Raw genomic sequence first — 10,789 nt, 5'->3', positions numbered from 1 at the left:
CAAACTTCTAAATTTTGAGCTGTGAACCGCGAAATTAAATTCCGCAAAAATTCTTCCCTTAGGTAAGATACTGTCTATTTATTCTTTATTGTTGATGGCTTTTGCTAGTGCAATGGTTTGGAGTAGATCTTTTTTAGCAAAACCCATGATGCATTTCGGTTAGGAGTCCTTTTTTTTAAGTATTTGTTTGTCGATTAGCAGAAAAGCTGAAAATTGCCCAAAAAAGCCTTAAAAAGCCTTAAATACTCAAGAGTATTGAAAGCTGACCAGAAACCTGCTATTAGCCGATTCAGTACTGCTCTAATTTTTATTTATTGAATGTTTATCACATTACAATTATTTTTGTATGTATAAAAGAATCAATATAAAAAGACAGAAATATGGCAACAGAAGAGGAGAGAAAATTTTTGCAATTTGCCAAAACAGGTAAAGTCACATATTTTATAGTTTTGTGTCTATGCTTTTCATTACTGCAATTTAAGTTCTACACGTTCTCAAGATATTTGAAGTTTTGGTTCAAACAAGAAAGAACCTCAACCTTTGAAGTTGGTCTAGAATTGCTACAAACTTAAAAGAAAGTACTGTATGTTGTACTGTATCTCAACTTTCCAACTGTGGGTTGAAAAATTTATCTTCACAATTTTACTACCTTATTGGAACTAATTTTCACGGGAACTTATAGCGGAAAAAATCGGAAAATTTGTAATTTGCACAGTTTTGCGGATTATAATTTTAAAGGTTTTGCCCTTTTTTGGACAAGTTTCTTTCATTACTTAGGGATTTTTCAAAATTTTTGATAAAATTGAAAAAAATTGTATTTTGCAGTTTAAAATTTTTGCAGTTTTGCCAAAAAAACTAATTTCCGCATAAATTAGTCCCAATAAGGTGACTAATTTTTTAGACTTTCAAAGTACATCAATTTATCAACTTTTTAAACCAAAACCAATAATATGTCTGTTTGTTTGTTTGTTTCATCAGGTGATTTCGATGAATTAAAGAACCTTCTCTCAGTTGTCGATGTCAATCACAAGGGAGAGGTTTGTTTCCGAATATTTTTCAAATTCTTTGTGACACTGTCTGTATCGTTTGTATAATTCTAAAACTACTTGATTGAAAATATAATTATCATGATCATTTGCAAACAAATACTAAAATTAATTGGTTAAAATAATAATTAATGATTGGTTTTGAATTTGGAGTGCATTGAGGAGTTTCAAAGGTTCATTCACAATAAAAATATGTGGAACATTTCTTAACATCCATCCCCTTTTCTCTGCAGGAAGGCATGACAGCTTTGATGTATGCTGCATATAAAGGAAGTGTAAACTCTGTGGAACTCTTGTTACACAACGGTGCAGACCCTAACATCGACTCCACGAAGGATAAGGTATTGCTTTCAAAGAATTCAAGCATCCTGCTTACTCCCCAGAAAGCCCCTCTCCCATTTAAAAACAGAATAGTGACTTTTTGATCCAAGTCCTGGCAATTATTAATTGCTTATCATACACATCAACTCTCTTGGCTTCTATTCAAAATCAAGCTTTCTTTTTCACAGCCTTAATGGACGTGTCGCATCTTAAACAGATTTGATAAGATTTATTGCTAATTTAAAATTTCAAAATTTTTCAGTACACACCTCTGATGTTTGCAACGTTATCAGGTATGATCTTTTGTTTGCACTACGTAATATCTTTCATTGCATTCGTTGCTAACGACCATAACATGTCATCAATAATCATGACACAATTTGAATCCGCCTTAAAGTAATAATAATTTTAAGAAAAGTTTGATCCTTCAGAAATGAAAATGACATAAAACAAATGGAAACATTTCCAATTTTCAGCTAATCTTTACTTATATGAAGCTGTTTGATAATCCAGGGTTCAGACAGACCCTGGAAAACCTGGAAAACCTGGAATTATGATAAATTTTCAGAAAAATCAGGGAAACTCAGGGAAACCCAGGGAAAAAATTTTTTTTTCCCAGTCTGCTCAGGGAAACTCAGGGAATTTTATTTTTTGAAGAATGAATGGAAAAAACAGATTTAGAAGTTTTTTTAGTTTTAAAGTATTTATTCATAATGCAGTATTTGTAGCTTTAATTTTTACCTTAGGTTTACCATTTGATTTGTGTGCCTTTTGTTTAAAGATACATCTCTTTTGACTCTGCTTAGTTTTTATGGTTTGCTTGATACTCAGGGAAAAAATAGGGAAAAAATAGCTAAAATGAGGAATTTTTCAGGGAAAAAACCTTTGAAAATTGATTAAAATTCAGGGAAACTCAGGGAATTTTATTTTCGAAAGTCTGTCTGAACCCTGTAATCTTGCAAAGTAAAACATGTTTACTTGCTCCATAGAAAATATAGGCCATTCGTTTCAAGTCGAATTCAACACTTTTCTTTGTTATGTTATTTTAGAAAGAATACATTTTGTTTTATTGTCTAATAAAACAATCAACTGACAAAACATGTGCTTTTTGATGCTGTTGTACTATAATTTTGTTGTAAGCTCAGCATTTTTTCATAGCGATTCTGGGCACCTCTTAAAAACCCTTAATTTAGCTTTTAGAAATCAACTTTACGGGACTGTTATAGATCAATGATTTTTGGAATTTCCACGCTCTCCCTCTTTCCAGGGTCAACGGATACCGTACGTACGTTGTTGCAAGCCGGCGCCAAACCCGATGCCGTAAATACAATCAAGAGAACAGCTGCACAGTTAGGAGCTTTTGTTGGTAAATTGTTTTCTTGTCATTGTTATAAAAAGTCTTTCTTTGTCAATAATATTTCGTTTTAGAATCTAGCTCCAAAATTGATTTCCATCTATTATTAAGCTAGTGGTATTTTAGGCTTTTGGTTTCCTTGAAAAGTAAGAACTTACAAGATGGCATTTTAGCTTAAAGTTTCTTATTAATTATGTCAATTAGAGCCACATAGCCTTGACTTTATGTCCACCATGAATGAACGCAACTTTCACGTATGATATATACTTTCACTTTCGTTTTCAGGGCGACACGACTGTGTAAGTGTCATCAATAATTTTGTACAAACGGATCAAATCAAGTATTACACCAAAACACATGGTAAGCATTACATTTTACAACGCTTCGTATCGTATGTAATTATACAGTCAAATAAATAGAATCAAGTGCTCAAGAAAATTTGAAAAAAATTGAGCGAAATATTGAGAAATAAAGAAATAGCTTGTAATTGCTACCAACATTTTGTATCTAGTCAAATCCAGGTTGGACTTAAACAAGACTTGGCTTACAATTGAGACTTAGAAAAGCGAGAATGTTTGAGGAACTGGCAAAGTTTTATTGGACATAGCTATGATAAAAATCCTACTTTCAAAGTTTTATTGGATATTATAATAAATATCAACCTAAAACCCTTTCGACATAGTGTCCTCCAGGGTTTGTTCCCCCCCACCAAATTCTTGATTTTTTTAAATCTCCCCCCTCTTTTTTTCCCCCCTATGACTTTTCAGTTTTTTAGTTTCCCCCCTCTTTTTTGCATTCCCCCCAGAAAATTCTGAAAATATCAGTTCCCCCCATATACCCATATAAATTTCTCAAATGTCAACCTGACACAAAAGTAAAATTTTGCTGCAAAAGGAATACTAGACAAAATAGAACAAAAATGAGTTAATTTAAACAAACATGCTTAGAAAAGCAGACTTAATAAAACAACAATGAAATAAAAAATTAAAATCCTAAATGAAATCAAAACAAAGTTGATAAAGTTGAAGTGATTTCACATTCCCCCCAACCAAATTTGCCAACTATCGATGTTTTCCCCCCTCTTTTTTTTCCCCTCTTTACTATTCAAATTTTCATTTCCCCCTCTCACCCATCCAAAATTGGAAAATTGGCTTCCCCCCCCCCTTTATAAAGGGGGGGGGGAGGACACTATGTTCGAAGGTGCTCACAATATAGTAGCCTGTTGCGAGCTTAGTGTAGCTGAAATTATCGCCTGAACTTTTATCTGATTTCATTGGTAGGTTTTGAAAAGACAGCAAAGTTAGACGACAAACTAGCGGAAAACGTTCACAAGATGGTGGTCATTCCTAACCTTAATCCTGTCAAGGTGAATACAATTCTCTATTAGCAGATTCATGTAAAAAAGTCACGAAAAAAATTGCTTACATAAACATATTTTTTCCAAAATGTTCAAAGTATGAGGTATAATCTTTGCATGTCTCACGTTTATTCATAACTTTGTTACATGGATCTACTGGTAAGAAAATTCTGTATTCTTTTCCTACAGTTCAGTAAAGTATCGGGAAACGGTTGACTCTCTATAATTCGATCGTCAAAGGACCAAAATTATTTTTGAATTCGAGAAAGATTCGAATTACAGAGAGTAATTTTAACCACTTTCCAGCTGAGGGGACTAATAATTTAGTTTGAATTGCAGAAAAATTCGTTTAATTGGAGGATTGAATAAGAGAATCAGAATCAACCTCAATTCCGTAAACATTGTGAATATAATAATTAAGATAAGTTTTGAAAAACGGAGACATATAATGTGGAGACTTGGAGAATAATGGGGTGTGACAAAGTTAGGACGCTCCTCATTAGGAATATGAATCTCATTGGAGAGACTAGGAGTTTTGGAGTCGATCCTATCAGCATACTCTGAATCGTTTCAGTTGGTACTTTACATCCAAGACCACATCGAATTGATTCCAGCATCAAAAGAAGTGTTGTACGTTTTGGAAACTGAAGTAGAGAAATCCTTCAAAGATGTAAATGAAGTCCTTTCAATCAAGTTACATATCTTTTCACATGTCTTCAAAAAATGCGTCGCTTGGGAGACTGGCAAAGAAGGGAAACAAGGAATCAAGGGATTGCTAAAATTGTAAGTGTTGTTTATTACGCACGGATTAATTTGACAGTTAAGAAATTTTTTGGGAAATTCTCGAATTTCGGAAGGTATTTTATACGACTTAAGCCAAGCTCAGTTGACTAATCTTTGATGAGTTCAAATTACAGAAACTTTCTAATAAAAGTTTCTCGAATAAGAGAGATTTCGCTAAATATGGTACTTCGATAGAATTTTTAGAATTTTTGGGGACCTATGAATTTTATCTAGTCTGTTGGCAAACACTGTTTAAGTAGCAGAGATGCAGGACAGTGCACATTCAATTAAATTTCTACCGATTGATAGTGTGAAGGTTTCGGTCACAGACGTACATCGCAATGGAATATTTTCGAATCCCAAGTCAAACTCCAAAACTAAGCACTTCTTTTGTTATTTTTCAGTCTATTGAAAGGTCGACCAGCTGATGGATTTTTGTTAAACATCGAATTTTTATTGCGAGACTCGATGAGGTCTTTTCCATACGCACAATCCAACCTCTTCAAACAAATTATCAAATCTTTATCCTCCACTGAATTGGTACGTTAATTTTATTGACATAATGAAGTACTTTGGTAAAAGTGAAAGTGATAATCTCTTAGGCCACTTCATGGTCGAAAGTAGTCGTGAGTAATTAGAACCACTGTGTTTTATTTAACAATTTAAAATCATGGAAGTTTTGCGTCCAAGGGAAAGCTGTTATGAGAGCGCGATCAGGTTTGATTCGTGGGAAGGTAGGGCTTGATTTCTAGTTAGTGTTTCTGATTACATTGTGTCACCCCCCCCCCCCCCACTTTAAGTGGGGGTACCTAAAAAAAAAAGGTGTTAAAAAAGCCAGGTACCTGGAAGTATTCCCACTTTCAGGGGGTACCTGATATGTTTGGGGGGACCTGTAATCTCGTCAGTGAGGGTGGGGGCTGTTTTTTCTGTGTGAGATATTTTTCTTAACTTTACTCAATTTCTCAATTTTCAACCAAACCCTTCGTTTTTACTACTTTTTCATTCTTGTGCCCTTTACATTTTACAGTAACCCCAGTGAAGGAGATTAAAATTCAACGATTTTTTTTTTTTTTTTATAAATAGAAATTTGTAGTTTGCCAACGGACGTGGAGTGGTTCAATTTGAATAAATAAATAAATAAATAAATAACGATATTGCATTTTTGCTGACCAAGCGTTTCTATCATAACAAACATGGTAGCTTGAAGTTGTTATATTTTTTTATAACTTGCGAAAATCTTTTGAATGCAGTTCCATATACGTTATTTGATTGTATGTAATTTAGTATATTTTTTAATTTGTTTTCATATCAATAATTTTCACCTATTTTGGATATTTGTTTCTTCACATGGATTTGTGGGAAAAGTCATGTCTTACTCTTGTGTGTTCTTTGAATACTTTCAACAACTGCACAAAATTATCATTACAGAGAATAGAATGCAAAAAAAAGAAATTCTTCTAATCGGCTACGTAATAAAAGGGGGTACCTAAAAAATATAATTTAATGGGGGTACCAAATCCTGGGGGCTACCTAAGAATCCAAACAACTTTGGGGGTACCTAAATCGTTAGGGGTACCTAATTTTATTGGGGGTACCTGAAGCCTGGAGGACCCTATGGATTACTTAGCAAGTGAATGCTTCGCTTCGGAACGAAATGAAGCCCTTTTATTGGTTAAAATTGAAGTTTTACGTCACTTCTAACCAATAGAATGGCTTAATTTCGTTTCGGAGCGAAACGGAACCATTACGTGCATACATGGTCTAAGCTAAACAATTTTAACAATATATAACAAAGGAAGTATATCATACTGAATTACGCATTGTAGTCATATAACGACAGTGTTTGATTCGTCTTGCTTTTTTCATTCGCTGTTAATACCCACTGTATTCTTTACGCCTTCTTGATTCGCAGGGAAAGCCGCCCTCTGCCATCACCATCCTGACACAATCAATCAATGGTATGCAGAGGTAAAAACTCCCGCAATTGTTGATTTTTTTATATTCTTCACTGCTCTGAAATCATCCAGAAGAGGGCCTTTTAAATGATGTTAATGTAGGCTATTGTAAGGAACTTTTAAAGAATGCTGAATCGTGAAACTTCGGAAGAAAACCCTCCACTTTTCGAGTATAGGACTGTGGGACATGCTCAAATTTCAGGACTGAACCCTTTTTAAAGTCGTATGAGAGATATATCGTCGGTGTATTACCTGATTATTCTTTTTCGTTTTCAGTGCCGACTTTAGTGAGTGTTGCACGTGTTGTGGAGATAGACATTGTTTCAATAAATGTAGCGCTTGTAAAATGGTAAGTAGCTTATTTGTTTGAAAATCATGTTTTAAAATTATCAAAAATAAAGGAATGTTGGCATTCACACCTTTGTCTACTGAAGAACTTTCACTGAGTTTCCTATGAACCATGAAGGCAGTTTCTCAATATTGGCCAACCAAAATCTATGATTAGAGTTTTTTTGAAAGTTGCACCCCAATGGTAAGGAATCTTAGATCTAGTCTTGCTTAGCTTCAGCGCTACAATCTCTTCTTTGCGGAGACCACTTTCAAAAGAACTTTGATCAAATGTTGTTGATATAACTCGGTCCAGGGTTCATAAGACTAGTGAGATTTGCGCACACGATTTTTGCGTTGACTCGGTTCTAATGATCTCTTTACAATAACTGACACTTACTAAAGTCTTTTTCAAATTAGCTGGCAGTGTTTTTTCAAACCTCAATAACTTTTGATAGATATTGAATTAGTTAGCGGTTTTGTGCTCGCTAAAAAAGATAATCCGGAGTGGAATATTTCCAGCTAATTTGTTATAGACTTTTAGTATTGTCACTCGTGAAAATATCTCTTAAACAAAGGACATCAATCTAGACATGGTCGTGTTAAAAAAATAACATGACGGGCGGCAACGAGCCTAGCGAGTTGAAAGATTTGATTAATTTCATTTCCGCACTATCTCTCTCTCTCAGGTTCGATATTGCAACGCTGCTTGTCAGAAACTTCACTGGTCATCCCACAAACCCTTTTGTGCCGACCTCAAAGTCAAATATGAAGAATTACAAAGGATACAGAAACTGGAAAAGGAACAAGAGGAAAAAGCGAAACTGGAAAAGGAACGGTTGGAAATGGAAAAGGAAAAGTCACAAATTGAAGAGCTGGAGACTGAGAAAGAAAATGAAACGAAGAATTTTGAACAATTAGAAATTAATGGTGATGGTAATGAGAGTTGATGATCTTCTTGGAATCCTTTTGATGAAATTGGAGATGATTTTAAAAGGTTTCGTCGAGTATTGTAACCCGTGTCTGGTATTCATTAAGCCTCTATAGCAAGCAAAATTTATCAGTCATTTTATTCTTTGAGTGTACTAACGTGAACTGTTATATCTGCCCGGGTTGAATTATCCTTCAAACAAATTATACTCCTTTGAGTTTAGGTTTGATGGCTAACTGTATCCGAAATAATGTGCACTTTTCATGAATTCTTTTTGCATTGTAAAAAGTAAAAGTTTAAATTTGGTCAGATTTATTTTGATGTATGACTTTTTTCAATTAATGATCTCAGCCGATTTTTATCAATTATCAATTATCCTGACAAAAGTCAATGGCGAAAAAAAGGAAAACAGAAATTCTGAGCGATTTTTCAAATATATTTTAGTGAAAAATATTAGAAAATGTTTAAATTTGATACCTTTTTTGACGTGTTTTTTGGACTTTTTCAAACGTGAGTTTTGAATTCAAAAGCTTTTAACTTGAGAACCTTGGCCTTTCCTCTTGACAATAAAAAAAGAATATAGTCACAATTGGCATTGTTTTGGACACTTACTTTTTCTGGGTCACCCGGTCTAACAACTAATACATGAAATGTTATCATGTGGTCTCAATGGTATAATACAACCATCTTTCAAATGAGGCTGAAACAAAAACGAAATTCTCAAAGAAGGGTCCCTTCATTAGAGTTGAAACCTTCGTCTGGAAATTTTATCAATCGCTTCACGATGTTGTTTCCCTCAAAGAATAATAAACAGCAAAAAGAAATAAGGGGTGACAAGACTTAAGGAGATATATATTTTGAAAGGTCAAACAAATGTCTTTATTTAGAAATTGGTGGAAATTATCATAGAGTTTTCTCGGGTAAATTTTACGAGGCTTACTTAGATTTTTTAGTTTACAGCACGCTTTGTTTTATTTTTCATATAAAGTTTTTTTTACTTTAGTTTAGGTATTATTATAATGTATAGTTTTAAATTATTTTATTTCGGTCGAAATAATTGTTTGTATATACATGTAATGTAATTTATGATTAGAGTTTTTGTCTTTCTGTCTCCTAGACGCCTTTGACGCCCTTTGACGCCCTTCGCGGCTTAAAAAAGTTTGCTGAGGTTCATTTTTGTTCTGATACCATTTCAGTCGAGTATTGCTTGAGAAAATGGTCGCAGGTGCATTGCTTTGTTTTTTAGATTTTGTTGGCTGTACATGATAATAATAGTTTATATCTGGCAGTCTCCTAGACGTCCTGCACTGCCAAACTTCGTTACACTTCGACGCTTGGAAGATTTTCTGAGGTTAATTCAGTTCTGAGACCTTCTCGATTCACTATTGCTTGAGAATTTTCACCCTGGAAATGTTCCTATTGTGATGGGATGGATATTTTAGGAGGTTCAGAAAGTAATTTCGAATCGAGAATGCTCTGTTTGTATACTTTGTTTGTTTTGTCAAGTAGTACTCGCTCAGTTTGATTTGAAGTGGTGATCTCAATTGTGTGTGTAAAGTATTAAAGATATTACTGCAGATGATTTCCAGAGGCTCAAAGAGATCAAACAGTTATCAAACATGTATGTCTATATGCGGTTTAAATACGTTCTGGTTCTGTCAAGTGCTCTCTTCAAGTCGTCCCTTTATTATGCGAAAGTAATCGGTCCCCCAAAATTTGTATGGAATGCACTCCGTAATTCGACGAAAATGTTTTTGTCCATTGGAAATCGAATTCGAGAGACTCAAGTGTAGACAGTTGCAGCTATAAATAAAGTTTTCCACGAAGTTATATGTCTAACAGAATAATGGATAGAAATTTACTGACTTGCTCTACAGTCTTTCCAAGTCTCTGCTCCCTTCTTAGTACTTAGGAACACTATATGATGAATATCTGAAAATACGTGAATACTGGACAAGCAACTTAAAAGGCTTTTAAAATAGCGGTGGTAGAGTTAGGTACAAAGTGTATTAAAGTATTCAATTCGTGTAGAGCTAGGCTCTTGAACCCATTTAAGTTTTAAAAATGATTTCTCCAAAAGTCGGGACAGTCAGTAAAGGAAATGATCAATTACTTTTTGTTTTATTATCCTCTCACTTCAACCGACCACTAGATAAACAAACCGTCCCGTCTCTTCCCCCTTTTGAGGGATGATATTTTGTGCGAAAACATTTTTCATATCCCTCTAAACTGTGCACATAAACAGTACGTCATTTCGACGAATATTTCACCCTAATACACCTCTGCAAAGGAGACGGTGAAAGTTCCTTCGGCCCCCAAGAATTTTCAGCATATAGAGTGAAATAAAGTCATACCTAGATTTTCAACATATGGTTAAAATGAGTTTGACAGAAAACCCGTCAAAATGGGAGCTAGCATTTGACAATGGTGGTCAGAATATGTTGGCATTTCTGGGTTTTTTAGTGCCTTGCAGAATTTAAAGTTAGGTTGAGAATGACATTCTCGGGCTTTCTACTTTCTCTTATCGGATATTTCGATTTGGGAGGGGTATAATGGCTTCCAGGCTATAGTTAAAGGCACTGAAAAAATACTTGCGGTTTTAAAATTTTGGTTGGAAATTCCCTTTGTGAAAAAAGATATCTGGCCTTAGAATAGCTCCATCGCAGAGTTTAACACGATATAGTTTCGTCCAGTCTCGTAGAATCCTGCGATCTT

At 34.4% G+C, this 10,789-nt stretch overlaps 1 protein-coding gene across 1 annotated transcript; it reads left to right on the top strand.

Moving 5' to 3' along the window:
• The first annotated feature begins 325 nt into the window (after positions 1–325).
• On the top strand, positions 326–9,156 carry LOC136801184 (ankyrin repeat and MYND domain-containing protein 2-like). Its single transcript, XM_067057821.1, has 12 exons — positions 326–426; positions 979–1,037; positions 1,280–1,387; positions 1,630–1,660; positions 2,635–2,733; positions 3,007–3,081; positions 4,002–4,087; positions 4,653–4,861; positions 5,266–5,401; positions 6,774–6,829; positions 7,093–7,165; positions 7,833–9,156. Exons 1-12 carry the CDS (start codon positions 381–383, stop codon positions 8,091–8,093), a joined length of 1,239 nt encoding a protein of 412 aa, XP_066913922.1. The 5' UTR covers positions 326–380; the 3' UTR covers positions 8,094–9,156.
• Positions 9,157–10,789: the final 1,633 nt, after the last annotated feature.

The sequence above is a fragment of the Clytia hemisphaerica genome, unplaced genomic scaffold, assembly GCF_902728285.1.
Source record: "Clytia hemisphaerica strain Z4C2 unplaced genomic scaffold, Clytia hemisphaerica genome assembly, whole genome shotgun sequence".
NCBI classification, from domain to species: domain Eukaryota; kingdom Metazoa; phylum Cnidaria; class Hydrozoa; order Leptothecata; family Clytiidae; genus Clytia; species Clytia hemisphaerica.
Note: the sequence above shows the minus strand (reverse complement) of the source record. Positions and strands in the feature narration are given on the sequence as shown.

What these genes read in the sequence shown, in the direction of transcription:
- LOC136801184 (XM_067057821.1), top strand. Translation starts at nt 381, where the DNA reads ATGGCAACAGAAGAGGAGAGAAAATTTTTGCAATTTGCCAAAACAG. An exon ending in GATGTTTGCAACGTTATCAG is followed by an intron (nt 1,661 to 2,634) that starts GTATGATCTTTT and finishes CCCTCTTTCCAG; the next exon opens with GGTCAACGGATACCGTACGT. An exon ending in TCAATCAATGGTATGCAGAG is followed by an intron (nt 6,830 to 7,092) that starts GTAAAAACTCCC and finishes TTTCGTTTTCAG; the next exon opens with TGCCGACTTTAGTGAGTGTT.